This window comes from Tenrec ecaudatus, chromosome 2, assembly GCF_050624435.1.
Source record: "Tenrec ecaudatus isolate mTenEca1 chromosome 2, mTenEca1.hap1, whole genome shotgun sequence".
In the NCBI taxonomy this organism is placed as follows: Eukaryota; Metazoa; Chordata; class Mammalia; order Afrosoricida; family Tenrecidae; genus Tenrec; species Tenrec ecaudatus.
Window position 1 is genome coordinate 223,204,986 of NC_134531.1, and position 14,397 is coordinate 223,219,382.

General features: G+C 51.8%; 1 protein-coding gene across 2 annotated transcripts; it reads left to right on the forward strand.

Annotated features, from left to right (window-relative positions):
* The first annotated feature begins 1,637 nt into the window (after positions 1–1,637).
* CFAP298 (cilia and flagella associated protein 298) lies at positions 1,638–13,831 on the forward strand. Of its 2 annotated transcripts, none has more exons than XM_075542371.1 (7): positions 1,638–2,066; positions 4,584–4,751; positions 5,872–5,939; positions 7,050–7,208; positions 9,040–9,171; positions 10,221–10,316; positions 11,540–13,831. In XM_075542371.1, exons 1-7 carry the CDS (start codon positions 1,928–1,930, stop codon positions 11,567–11,569), a joined length of 792 nt encoding a protein of 263 aa, XP_075398486.1. In that variant the 5' UTR covers positions 1,638–1,927; the 3' UTR covers positions 11,570–13,831. The 2 variants fall into 2 exon arrangements, with proteins under 2 accessions (XP_075398486.1, XP_075398485.1); XM_075542370.1 differs by lacking the exon at positions 11,540–13,831 and adding an exon at positions 10,602–10,815 and having other exon boundaries at positions 1,648–2,066.
* The last annotated feature ends 566 nt before the right edge of the window (positions 13,832–14,397 follow it).

Genomic DNA, 14,397 nt, shown 5'->3' on the forward strand with positions numbered 1-14,397 from the left:
CAGCCAGGATTTGCTGTTAGAAATTACTCTTGTGAGTTTTATATTGTGGGGTTTGTTTTGTGGGAGGGATGGGGAGTCTAATCATTTCAGCAGTGGTATATATGAAACTCCAGTATTAACTATAAGCATTGTGCTTCAAATGTGAATTAACTTGTTGAAACTGTGGCTTTAACATCAACGTGATTAGTATATCTAGTATTTGCTCTCCATTAACAAGATAATTCATTATTAGGTAAACTTCACTAGTGAAAAATGCAGTCCCGTGAGCAGTCTTCCCTCCTGAATATAAACTACTGTCTAAAGCATACATATCATGCAGCAGCTCAGTCTGTATCAGGAAAAGCACAGTTGGCAAGTTGCTGAAAGTGCTCAAAGTTACGAAAGTGAAAAAGGTATGCTGCAAATAACTAGCCACTTTTCTGTGTATTATTAAATTATTTACTGTTCTGGTAAAGCAGAGCAGAAATTAGACACTAAGGATCTCTTTGTGAATTCTTTATTCTCTATAGTAGTTTGCCGTTTATATGTAAGAATTTTATTGCTTATGTGACACTATTTATAACTATATACTTTATAGAAGTAAAGTATTAAAAGTCAGTGGCATACTTCCTGTACATAGCCTGTGAAATGTACTGTCAGATAAAATAAATATGTCTTTATCCTCTTGACTACTTTGCTCAAAAGGGAAGACTTTTTCTTAATCAATTCTCTGAACAGTTTGCATACCCATATCAAGTGAAATTGAGGGATTATAGATCAGTTCCTATGGTTAAATCAAGTATTTTAACCCAAGGCATTTTCATTTATTTCACCTCTCCATAGAATGCTTATTCATAAGAGCAAGAAGAAAGATTTTTCAGAGACTGCAAATTATAGGAAAAACAGGCTCTGTGATCGAATATGGCCACGCTACTCATTTCGGCTAGCACATATCTGCATGATAACGCACTCGGTGGGTTCACAAAGGCCATGGAAGCCTCTGCTTCCCACTGGGGACGAGGAGAACAGCCTATTGCTGTCCTGGGCTCACCTCCTCTGTAAATCCTTAATAAACGCCTACAGTCATACGGGAGTTGACAGCTTTGTTTGTAAGTCCAACAGCCCCCTCCACATTTGGAGGCAAATCCCATGTTACCCTTACCAGAACACCCTGCAAGACTGCCAGGAGACTGACGACGTGGCTAACAATGTGCGATTGTGTGTTGGCCAGGCACCTTCACGTGTGGAGGTCTAGTCCATAGCGTGATGCATGGGGACTGCCTGGAGTACAGTACGGAATGCCCCCAAGGCAGGATGGCAAACGGCATAGCTTCGCGTGTGGCAAAGTTCTACTCTTTTCTAAGCTTGGGCATGCAGCTAGGAAAACAGCAAGTTTACTAAACTACTGTACTGTAATGCTGGAGTTACCGGCCTCGTGCTACAATCCAATTCGGTACCACCATCCATCCTTCGCTTTCTCCCTAGAATCAGAATCTCAAGCGCTCGGGGCGCCGGGCGGGCCCCGCCTGCCCTCCGGAAGCGGCTGTTGGGGGTTGCCAGGCAACTGCTACTTCCGGGAGAGGCGCCCCGGGAATCCTGCTTCCCCTGCGGGCCTGGATCAACGAGCCTCAGTCTGTGCGGGTGTTTGTCCCTGGCGCAGCTCCGTCGGGGGCGGATTGCGGGTTTCGGTGCACCCCAGCTAACCTACCTAGGGTTTTGACTGATTGGGCGGCCCCTCAGCCTCTGTGTTTGATTAGGGTTCCTGGCAACGGCCGCTTCCGGGGGCGAGTTCCGTTTCCCAGCCGCCGCACGGTGGCGTCTGAGGCCCTGGTTCCGGTTCCTAAGCTGCGGTTGGCCGGGCGCCGCGGTCGCTCTCCCGGGGAACTGCTGCCGGAGTGTCGGGGCTGTGGGCCGCGCATCCCGGCTCTCCGGAGAGCCCAGGGCCGCCATGGTTCTACTGCACGTGAAGCGCGGCGACGAGAGCCAGTTCCTGCTGCAGGCGCCCGGGAGCGCCGAGCTGGAAGAGCTCACGGTGCAGGTGACCCGGGTTTACAACGGAAGGCTCAAGGTGCAGCGCCTGTGCTCAGGTGTGCCCGGGAACCCTGACCGTCGCAAACCCGTCTCCCCCGGGGTGTCTGCGGCTCCGGGTGGGGTGGAGGCCTGGGCGGCGCTGGGCCCGGGGGCTGAATACTCGGGGCGCTGAGAAATGGAGATGTTTGGGCCGCCTCTGCAGGACGTTCCGGGGCACCCTAGGGGCGGGGGCTCGCGTCTGTGAAAAGGTTGGCAGCAGCTGGGGTTGAAATGGGATTTTTTTCCCCCCTCCCGGAATGAAACGCAGATGAATAGACCGCAAATCACTCGGAAATGCGCCTCGGAAGATAAGGCTGGCTCCTGGCACCCCAACTCTTCAGACCAGTGTTCTTGTGTCTCGAAACCAACTCTTGGGGTGCTGGTGGCCAAAGTGGTGGGAAAGGGAAGGATGAAGGGAGCCGTGAAGGGGCTGCAGAGCAGATGTAATGAGGTGAACAAGAGGGAGAGGTAGAAACGTAACCAGTTGGGTTTTTTAAAGTGAATTTCATACTTCAACACACCTGAGGTGAAACACAGGAGGCCTGGTGGTGTAGTGGGTTGCGTGTTGGGCTGCTTTACAGCAAGGTCAGTAGTTTGAAACCACCAGCCGGTCTGCCGGAGAAAGATGAGGCTTTTGATTCCGGTTAAGGGCAGTTTTATTGTGTGAAAAGAAAGACAAGACTTCCTGGTCTTAGAGAGACTGGTAGAACTCCCAAGATGATGGGCCTTGAACACCCTCGACCCTGAAACTGAACTCAACCTACCCCACCCCCAGATTCAGATTTCCTCCAAATGACTGGCCTTTAGGGTGAGCAGGTACACTGGGGAGGTAGGTGCATACCCATTGGAGCCATCAGCGTGGGGGATCAAAAAGGCAGCAGATGCCCAGGGCTAACGCACACAAGGCAGGAGGAGATGAGATCCAAGGGCGATGGGGTGTGGTAAACACAGGAGGAAGGTGGGTGGGAGGAACTGTAGTCTGCCAATGGATACAATGTGCCTGGATTGTTGGATGGAAAAACAGCTTGCTCTGAAAACTTTCATTTTATCCCAGTCATACAAAGGAACTTGCATGAATCACGGTCACCCAGTCCACAGATGCTAATGGGGATGGTGCAGGATCAGCGTGTTAATCCGGGTAGACTAGAGAAACAAATCCACGGAAACACATATGTGTAGAAGAGAGAGTTTTCTACAAAGGGTAATTGTACATGAAGAAAGCATCCCAACCCAGTCCAATCCTAGCCCATAAGTCCAATATTAGCCCATGTACCCGATACCAATCTATAAAGGCCTCTTCAGACTCATGCAAGACATGCAATGACGCTGAATGCAGGACGATCACAGGCCAGTGGTAGAAAGTCTGGGTCCAGTGGTATTGTAAGCATTGCAGCGCTGGCAGGGGGTCTCCACGTGGCTTCTCCAGCTTCAAGGGCTGCATCAGAATAGGTCTAAGTGGCTTCTCAGGGATGTCTCAGCGGGTGAGCAGAGAGAGACTTCTGCCTTCAAGGAGGAAAATATAGGAGTTCCCAGGATTCTCAGGAGAAGGCCATGCCCACACAAAGACCTCATTGGTTATATCTTGATGGCTAGACTCCACCCCTACACTCTTAATTCTCAAATTGACACCAGATTATGTAACTACCACAATCAGCCTGGGTTATGTTTACTGTGCACGAGTCAGTGGCTGACTGGGTAGCAGCTGACAGTAGTGTTCTGAAGTCATTGAGTTATTACAGACATTGAGGGAGGGCAGTCACCAACTGTGACTTGGGCAGGGGCACCTAGAGTGAGGCCAGCCCCTTTGTCGAATGGGGCTCACTCGGTAACTCAAGAATAGGTCTGGCACATCCAAACTAAACTCACTGCCCTCGAGTCGGTTCGGACCATAGTCTCCCTATAGGACTGGGTGGAACTGCCCCTTGGGGGCGAGGGGGGGGGGGGTTCCCAGACTATAACACTCTCTGGGAGTAGGAAGCATCTCTTCTTTCTCCCAAGGAACAACTGGTGATTTTGAACTACTGACCTTGGTGTTAGCAGCCCAACTGAAACCTCTGCTCCACCATGGCTCCTGTCTAGCAGGTTTCCAGTAGTGACTTTCACTAGCTTCTGTGGAGTCCACCCTGGGCCCATGGCCATCCAGTGCCCACTGCAACAAAACAGCTCCCGTCCTGCGCCATCCCTGTGCTGGTTTTCAGGCTGGACTGTGGAGTTGCCGTTAGCTTAGTTTGAGAAGTAGGTCACCAGGTTGCTCCTTAGTGTGGCAGCGTCTCTGGCACCTTCTCAGCCACAAAGCCACACACAGGGATCAACTGACAGGCAGGTGGCTGTGCTTGAGGTTCCTTGGCCAGGAATCAAACCATCCCACATGGGGGACGAGAATGCCACCATTGCCCTCAAAGGGGTTCTGTGTGAAAAAAGGTCCTGAAGCGGGTGAGCAAGACACCCAGCTTCTCTGGAGCTTACGGTGTGGGGGCCACAAGGTGTGATGATGGTGACGGTGATACCTCGTCTCATTTCCTCTTGTCTTGAAGAAATGCAAGAATTAGCAGAGCTTGGCGTGTTTCTCCCTCCCAATATGCAAGGGCTGACTGATGAGCAGATGGAAGAACTGAAGCTGAAGGACGAGTGGGGAGAGAAGTGTGTTCCCAGTGGAGGTGCGGTATTTAAGAAGGATGATATTGGACGAAGGAATGGACAAGGTAGGTGATGGAGCCTTCTTCGGTGCTCATGCCGGGCTGTGCCCCTAGAGTATGAATGCAGTCCTGAAGTTTAAAACTTGACCCGAGTCTTTGCAGGCAAACTTGTGAGTTGCGGCACTCTGTTCCTCCTGTGAGCCAAGCCTAGGATCTAGATGGATAAGGGAGGTTCATGCCGCCTGGTGCTTACAAAGGAGCACCCAGCTTTGAAATAGATGAGCCATATGACTGTACCATTTTTCTAAGTCAAAAATAGTTGAATATTGGCAACCTGATGTGGCTCAACCAAGTGGCTTGGGGGAGATAATCATCGGAAGTTGGGTTGGGTGTGACTGGCAGCTATTGGGGTTTTTCTGAAGATGCTGTGGCAAAGTGTAGGTTCCTTTGACTCAAGGATATGCCACTTGGGTACAGAGCCGAGTCCATATGGAAGCCCCAGGACACGCTTTTAAGCAGATAGTAAGTTAGCCATTTTCTTAGACCTTCAGTGTCCAATTGGTAGAGTGTTCCTTCTCCATTGTTTTTGCTTCTAAACTTCCAACCTAATAATTTTCTTCTTTTTTGTCTGGGGGCTGGCCCACAGGCCAAATTCAGCTAGCCACTTATTTCTGAAAGTGAAGTTCTGTTGGGGTGCACCCACCCCGTTTGTTGTGTCTCGGATTGCTTTTGTGCCTCAGTGCCAGAACCGGCTGTTGGAGGAGCCTCCCTGGCCTGCAGGGCCATGTCCACCCTGGCCCACTCTTGAAAACGCCTGCCAACCCCCTCTAGTCCAATGGTAGTTACTCTTTCACGCCTTTGCCACTTTGTATAACAGGCACTCACGCCCCCCCCCCTCTCGCTCTCTGCTGTCAGGACGATACCAGCACCTGGCACCTAACAGCCACCAGTCCATGTCCACCCCCGAGTCCCCACCCCCCCAACCCCCCCACCCCCCGTCCCACATTCCCACGCTCACTCACTCATTCCCGACGCTGCGGAGTGATTGGGTATTGAAGAAGAGTTGTCAAGAGACGATAGGTGTGTTTAAAGATAGGTGTGTTTAACGATAGGTGTGTTTAACGATAGGTGTGTTTAACGGCGGCTGTCTTGGTACCATCTCTGCCCCCCCCCCCTCTTTTAACAGCTCCAAATGAAAAAATGAAGCAAGTGTTAAAGAAGACGATAGAAGAAGCCAAAGCCATAATTTCTAAGGTTAGCTTTCTAATTGATGTGCTAATGCTTGTCTTTGGAAATGGAAATTACAGCTTCCAGGGCTAGCTCCTGCTCCCCTCCTCCCTCACTGACAGCACCCCCTCCCCCAACTTGAGCTGACAAGGCCACCTGACATCACTGCTCTCTCTCCCCCCCCACCCCGCCTCTCCCACCTCTGCTAGTGCTCACCCCTCTGGATCCCTCCCCGCAGGAAGGGACTCAGTGTCCAGTCTCCCTCCTGTGGGCTCTACACTCTGCTCCCTCCTTCCCTTGCCAGGCTTCCTGGAGGGGAGGGTGGGCACCGGCAACCTCCAGACCCTTAGCTCACACTCAGCCCCTGGGTTTCCTGGGCTAACGCTCAGTCGTCTTCCCGCAGACACAGCCACCACCCCATCCGGCCTGTTCTTCACTCCCAGTGTTAAGATGTTTTTGTGCCCCTCGATGCTGAAATTTGGTATTTTGGAAGTAATGTGCCCTGGGGCCCTCTCTCTCAAGGCCTCTAGTCTCCTCTTCCAGTTCCACACCCACTGATACTCACACAACTCTGCTGCTCGCTGCCTCCCGCACGTGGACCCCAGGTCCGGCGCTTCCGGGACAGTTCAGCCTGAGTGCCCCACCAGCAGCACTGCACACCTCCCCTTCCCTCTTCAGCCCGTCCCTACACATGCCTGTTCCCATCAGGGGACAGCCAGTGTCGGAGAAGCTGCCCTCTCCAGTGCCGCCTCCTTCCCCACTCTGCTCCCATGCCACCTCCTGCCACCCCATAAAAACCCTCATTGCTGTAGCCACTGGCCCTGTACTCTGCGGAGCCTCCAGACTGCCGCCGCCTCCCCCAGCCCCAGCCCCCTCTGACCTCCATGCCCGGCTCCTTTCTGAGGCTTTCCCACCTCTTGCTAACAGGAAACACTCCTCATCCTGGCTTTCAGTGAACCTTGGCCAGGCCACCTCCTGTGCAGCTGCCTGCATCTCCCTGAGCTGCTGTCACCGAGGCAGGTCACAGGGCCTCGGTAGCAGCACCTGTTACTGCTTTTGGCTGCTCGAGCTGTATCTGCCAGGGACCGTGCACGAGAACTTGGTGGATCTTGGCTGACGGCGCCCTCCCACTTTCAGACACAAGTGGAAGCCAATGTGTGTGTGACCATGGAGATGGTGAAAGATGCCCTGGACCAGCTGCGCGGGGCCGTGATGATTGTGTACCCCATGGGGCTGCCCCCCTACGACCCCATCCGGATGGAATTTGAAGATAAAGAAGACTTGTCAGGAACTCAGGTGTGTGGCCCTCGGTGACCGGTGACCGTATAGGCATACACCTGATTCAAGTAACCTCACTGCCAGTGGGGGTGCTTTGGGCTGCAAACCAGGATTTAAGAAAGGACTCTGTGGGTGGAGCTCTTGGGGGAGGAGTTCAGCCGCTGAGAGGGGCCCTAGAGCAGGTGTGTGAGCCTGCCCCTGGTGAGTAACTATATAATTTTAAATAGTTTAAAATAACTGATAATAGTCTGTGGCCCTGGGTAGCCAAACACTGCTGGTGAGTCAATGCCAACATAGCAATCCTACATGACAGGGTAGAACCGCCCCTGTGAGTTTCCAAGACTAACTGTGAGACTGGAAAGCGTGTCTTTCTCCCAAGGAGCCGCTGGTGGTTTCAAACTGCTGGTGTTGCACTTAGCAGCCCAATTCGTAACCACTGCACCACCAGACACCAGATTTGTGGCTTCTCTTCCCAAATATATCCACTACTTTGCATGGAATTCAGTGTTGTAATTCTACTCTTTGCTTCATGTAATTTTCTACCCTTAATTTTGTTCATATCCTCCCCCAAGCCAGTTGTCAAGTCGATTCAGCCTCCTGGTGGCCCACGTGTACCAAATGGAACTGCTCCATATGGTTTTCAGCCTCCTGGGCAATCCCATGAGTACAGATTAGAACTCCACATGGGCTTCAGCCCCCTGGCGCCCTCTGTGTCCACAAAGTGGCACTGCGCCACGTGGGCGTGAGCTACCTCCTGGCGCCCCCATGTGTGCAGAGTAGAGCTGGTCCACGTGGTTTCTTGTGAGGCTGTGGCTTTTTCAGGTGCAGATTGCCAGGCCGTTTCTGGGACCCTTGAGTTTCTCCCAGGGGCGGTCTGCCGCTTAGCTTAAAGTCAAGGCAAAGTGGTCAGCTCAGGGATGATGGTAAGAGATGCTCTTGACAGATTTTCAAAGGAGACAGGGCAGTCATGGGGTTATTCAGAAGGATTTTTAAACCGAAAGCTATATCAGCTAGGAAGCGACCAGGAAAGTTGGGCTGGGGGATTTTTTACCATCATGACGATGTGCCTGCACCTTCTTGGAGGGTGGTAGCAAGGACAGCTTCAGGAGGATTTCTTTGGGAAACCTCACCCCATCTACCCTACAGCTCTCGTCTTGCCCCTCCCCACTCCTTTTGATGCCCCAGACTCGACACTGAAAAGGGACACATATGAGCCTGTCGAGGACGCAAACTCTGCTGTTTGGCTGTGAAGTAATCAGAGTGCAGAATTCTCCCCGTGGAGGGGGACAGGGAGGAAACCGTCTCAGGGACGTGTATGAAAGAGTTCAAAAAGTCGGGAAAAAATGGAATCAAAAGATAACAGTTTTTCCTTGAACTTTTTGAAGTTCCCTTTTATAGTGTGTGTGTGTATGTAGTTTAAGTTATATAGAATTTCTCCAAACTGTTTTAAATAGATCAGTACCCAAGAGCAAGCAAATCAAACAGCCTACATGTAAAACACCAGCAGGCATGCCGGACTCTTCCCTGGTAGCACCCTAAAACTCCACACTAAAACCAAAGAAACAAGCTCAGGACTGTGGAATCGATGCCACCTCCTAGCCGCCCTAGAGGGCAGAGTAGAACCTTCCGTGAGTTTCCGAAAATCCACGTAAGAGGAACTTTAATATTAGGGATAAAGGTGCCGAAGAGACAGGACACTCTGGCCTCCCAGGTAAGTTGTCTGAGTCAAGCCAGGAGCTGATGCGAACAGGCCGGCAGGGAAAATGCTAGCTGGTAGGAGTGCTGTGTGGGGAGCCTGTGGCATCGCCTCTCCAGATGACCTTCCCGGGGCTCTTTTGTTGGACCCCAGGCAGCCCTCAGTGTCATTAAAGAATCAGAGGCACAGCTGTGGTGGGCAGCCAAGGAGCTGAGACGAACAAAGAAACTTTCAGACTATGTGGGGAAAAATGAGAAGACCAAAATTATCGTCAAGATTCAGCAAGTAAGTATTTTTGCCTTGTTTTCTGGCCCTACTTTCATCCTGATGAAACTGAAAACTGACCTACGTGTGTGGTCCCTCCAGTCCTCTGGGCTTAGGGTTGCAGGGACATTTCCTATTTCCATATGATGCCCCCTGGCAGAAAGGAGGACGCACTGCAAAGGTGGAGCAGTCTAATTTGGGGACGTAAGTTAGGAAGAGGTTTGCCATCCTGAGTCCCTGGGTGCTGCAAATAGTTGACGCATTGGACTGCCAGCCGGAAGGCTGGAGGCTCGCAGCCACCCAGAGGCGCCGCAGAGTAAAGGCTTGGCAGTCCAGTACCCCTCAAAACCCACCGGCAGAAACCCTGCGGAGCCCAGTGCTCGGCCACACTTGGCCTCCTCAGGACTGGATGGAGGCTGGTTTATACTACTGTGCGTTCTAACTCTCAAAACAGGGCTGAGGAAGAAGCATTCTTGAACTGAAAAATACCATCAAGATTGCTTATTTACAGCTTTTGCTCAAAATGAGGAGTCAGAGCTAGGGGTCTTTCAGCTGTAGAGCAGCGGTTCTCAACCTGTGGGTCACGACCCCTTTGGGGGTTGAACCACCCTTTCACAGGGGTCGCCCAATTCATCACATTCATAGCAGTAGCTACATTACAATGATGAAAGTAGCAACAAAAATCATGTTATGGTTGGGGGGGGCCCACAACATGAGGAGCTGTGTGAAAGGGCCGCAGCCTGAGGAAGGTGGAGACCCGCTGCTACAGAGCTACCAGGCTGCTTTAGTGCTCTGCTGCCTCCTAAGCCGGCAATTGGGGAAAGCAGGGTGCTCCCCTGGTCCGTGCTCAGAGCGTGCGGCTTTGAAGCATCTCCCTTCCCGGCCATGCCAGGGGTGCCTGTGACAGAGGTCCTGGGGGGTCTAAGCATATGGCATTGCGGAAGCCACCACCTCTCGGTCTGACATGGCAAAGGCCGTTGGACACGCAGCTTCTAGCAACCCCATGGGACAGAGTAGAGCCGCACTACCAATCACAGTGCCTCCTGCCACTCCTCCTCCCATCTCCGCAGCGGGGCCAGGGAGCTCCAGCCCGAGAGCCGATCATTAGCAGCGAGGAGCAGAAGCAGCTGATGCTGTATTATCACCGGCGGCAGGAGGAGCTCAAGGTATGCAGGCAGGTGTTCAGCTGAGCTCAGGCCGACCAAGGGCAGGCCGTCCTTTGTCTCAGCCAAGGGCACGAGGGCAGGTGGGGGCCTTTGCAGCATGGGTGAGCTGGTCTGTTCAGAGCCTCAACCCCTCCAGGGCCATTGGGGCTCCCCCAGCTGTCACCTCAGAACATGAAAATGAACGTGCCCTACCGGGGGGAGGCAGGGCAGCAAGGGCTTGTGGAGGATTCTCCTTCCGCCTCTCTGCTTGCAAAACGCCTTCCTGAGTAAAGCGTTGCTCTCCAGAAATTAGAAGAAAATGACGACGACTCCTGTCTAAATTCCCCCTGGGCGGATAACACTGCTTTGAAAAGACATTTCCACGGGGTGAAAGACATAAAGTGGAGACCAAGATGAAGCCCACCTGCTGCTGGAAGGCGCTTTGAGCAGCACGCACGCAGCCTCGCTCTTCCAGGTGTGATGGCAATAATAAACAAGAGTGCCCACGGCCCTTACAAAAGATGTTGGCGTGTCTATTTTTTCTACTTTTTTTTTTTCATTTGAATTTTCTGAAACGGGGTTATTTAAGGCTGTAGAACTTAATAAATACATCTCCAAAGAACCTGCTTCCATTATTTCTATTTTTACATAACTGATAGTATCCGGCAGTCTTCTTTGATAAAAATGCAAACTGTGTAATACAAGTTTTTATCATGGTTCTTATTCCTGCCGGTTTCTCAGGAGAACTGTTGGATCTGAGAACATCTCGGAAGTACCATTTTCTTAGTTAGACTCTGATGTGAAACCTGACAATCAGTGACCACTAGAGGCCGCCAGCCACTAGTTTGTATCCCCAGCCTTACGGGTTGTGTTCCCTTTATTCCTGTCAGTATGCTGAACTCAACCACTATTACTATTTCAATGGGTGACAGTTTAAATGATTTTACCAGGAATTAGAGATTTTTATTAGTGATTTTTTTAAACTTTTTTTTCCTAACAGTTTAGTGTTCCATGCAGTAGTTCACACACACACACACACACACACACACACACACACACACACACAGTTCATGGCATTGACTGGCATCCTCCACACTGAGTCAACCTCCAGTTTCTACACGGGGGTCACTGTTTCTATCTTCTAGTGAGCACTACCTTTCTGCTCTCAGCTTAGAGGAGGCTGTGTATCCTGGGGGCCCATGGCCCTCTAACTGTGTCTGCGTCTTCTGTTTTCTTCCCTGCAGGAGACGGCAAGAGCATCACGTCTTGGTTGACTGCTCCCGACTTTGATGGATGTATGTACAGTTAACTGTACTATGAACTGGGTGACGATTTGCAGGCAGCCTGTTTCCCGCCCAGCAGTGCATACACATTTTGTTTGTTGTCTTTGATTGTGATCTCATGATGAGTCCTCATTCATCCTTCTCCCTCCCTGTGCTTCCTGTTTTCGTTTCCCCTTTTCGAACCTTGCAGAACCCTGTGCTTCGGGAATGCTGGCCTTTTGATCTGCTGTGATTGTACTCAGGAATGTGTGCCTCCTAAGTGTCAGGGCTCCCGCTCTAGACCTGTCTGTTGTGGGGCTGGGGATCGAGTTGTGGGATTGGGCGACTTCATTTCTGAACCTGAAGGTGACTAAAGGCAATGCTCTTGTGGGCTCTACCAGTCCCTGTCTGACCAGTAGGCCTGGCCTTTTGTATAATCTTGAGATTTGTCTCACATGTTTCTCTCGCTCCATCTAAGACTTTCCAGCATGATCCTTTTCAGAGCTGTGGGTAGTGGTAGCCAGGCCGCATGTAGCTCTGCTTTGGGTGGTGGCTCCTGATGTGTGTTTGTGTCTGGTCTGTTAGTCTGTGGGACTCATGGTTTCCATGCACCTTTGCCCTTTTCACTCGCCCTTCCTCCAGCTGGGGGGAATGCAATAGTTGCATCCTCGGTGGATGCCTGCAAGCTTCGAGGAGCCCAGTCACTGCCCACCAACATAGGATGTAAACATTGTTTTTTCAGACCACGTTCTGCTCAGGGACTCATTCCCTCATGGTATTTGTGAAGTACCACAGCGACCTTTTGCCCAGCAGAATAGAACTCTGCCGGGTCCTACGCTGTCTGCACGATGGTTCGTCTACTTGAGCCCATTGGTACCGTCACTGTGGCAGTCCATCTTGTTTTCGTTGCCCCCCTACCAAGCATGATGTCCTCCAGAGGCTGGTCTCTCTTGGCAACATGTCCAAATTATGTGACATACAATATTTTGGACATGCCTCTGAAGAGCACTCTGGCCCACCTTTCCCCAAGACAGCCTTATTGGTCCTTTTGGCAGTGCCACCATGGCACTTTGAGTACCCTTGGCCGCACCATCACTGAAATGCATCGGCCCTCCTTCAGAGCACCTTATTCAGTGTCCCGCTGTCGCGCGCATAGGAGGCGACCGGAAATGGCATGGTTTGGACCGACTGCACCCAAGGGCTCAAAGTAACCTCTTCTGGCATTGCCTTGACAAGGTCCTGCCTGTGTGCTCGGCCTTCGGGATCCAGCAGCGTTTTGATGCTACGTGGGAAGTTCCCCGTGGCTAATTCCTCTGACGTGGACAGCCGGTTCCTTCGTCACAACAACCACTAACCTTTTAGATAGCAGCTGGCACATGAAACGTTTTTACCAACCGAGGACTCAGTCCGTATTATTAGGCATTCTTACTGGCCTAATAGGATATGAATGTTGTAAGTAGCCTTGAGTTACTCTAGTGCTTCAATAAGCGGACTCTAGAACCAAATGCCGTCCCTTTTGAGTAAAGAAGCCACTGGGCTGCTGGAGCATCCCAGGACACTCCTTATTGACTACACATTCCCTGTCTCTGTCCCTTTCTGCTTCAGAATCCCCCAACTCATACCTGTTGAGACACAACTGCTCATTGGCGTGGGAGCCCCTTCCCATCTGTAGGGACAGGAGAGAGGCTGGCGGTGTGTCACTGCCTTCATCTTCTGAGGAAGGTGGGGTCTCAGTGGGCTGTGCCAGGTCACAGCTCCTGAGGGGAGAGCTCAGGGCCACGCTCGGGACTTGCCCAGAATTTCCCAAGAAATAAACTCAGCAGCAAAAGTCCTCTTGCCAAGCAGCAGGCTATAGATCACTGAAGTATGTGGCCCTCGTATTACTTTCTTCTTAATCCCGTACATCTTTGGATCCATATCAAAAGAGAACAAAGTACCTGTTGTGTGTGGCGTGCCAATTTGGGCCTGCGGTTTCGTCCTTTGCGTAACTAGTCTCCTCCCGGGATTATTTCGTAGAAACCAGGAATGCTAGTAATAAAGGCTGGCACCACCTGAAACCTTTCCATCAGCAACCCAAAGGGATCGGGCAGCACGTGTCACAAGACTGCCCGGCTCCTTGGCAACCTGTGAAGAATGTGCCATCCGGCAGGTGGCGAATGCCACCACGTGCTTAGATGGCAGCAGCCTCTCAACAAAGCCTCCGCAGCAGGTGAGAGCTAGCTGCCCGCTGAGGTGTCACCCACCCCTGCTCCTCCCCGAGAGCCTTGGAGGAGCTGTGGTGACTCCCGTCCCAGGGGCAGGCGAGCCGATTCCTGCACAGGGTGGCCCGAGTGCAGGGCAGAGCTGCTGAACTGGTGTTGGAGGCTGTGGTCATGTCTGTAGAAACCACCACCAGCAAGCTCACCGCCATTGGCTCCTTTCTGATCCCTAATGACCCTATGGGACCGTGTAGACCTGCCCCTCTGGGTTTCCCAAGATTGTGAGTCGTTACAAGCACAGAAAGTCTCCTTTTCCGCCTTTGCAGTGGCTGCTGGGTTTGAACTGCTGACTTTGTGGTTAGCAGCCCAAGGCTCCTTAGATGGTTATTCCCATGGTCCTCTCATCTCTGAGTTGCTCTGGCTTCCGGGGACCCTGGGAGGCAGAGTAGAACTGCCCCGTGCTCGCCCAGGGGTCGCTTTGTCGTTGAAATCCCTAGTGGGAGTCCCCGCGGGGTGTCTCGGGAGGAGGCTCTGAAGAGTGGAAATCCTGTGGTGCCCAGCTCTGGCATTTGAAATGGAATCCCGGGCAGCTAGCGTGGTTGTTTGGATGGCTTTCTTTCCTTAAACTAGCTTTCAGAGAAC

Excerpts from the sequence above, each read along its gene's own strand:
- CFAP298 (XM_075542370.1), top strand. The coding sequence starts at position 1,928 with ATGGTTCTACTGCACGTGAAGCGCGGCGACGAGAGCCAGTTCCTGCTG. Across the intron at positions 4,752-5,871 it reads TGGACGAAGGAATGGACAAG|CTCCAAATGAAAAAATGAAG; the intron begins GTAGGTGATGGA and ends CTCTTTTAACAG. Across the intron at positions 7,209-9,039 it reads AAGACTTGTCAGGAACTCAG|GCAGCCCTCAGTGTCATTAA; the intron begins GTGTGTGGCCCT and ends GTTGGACCCCAG.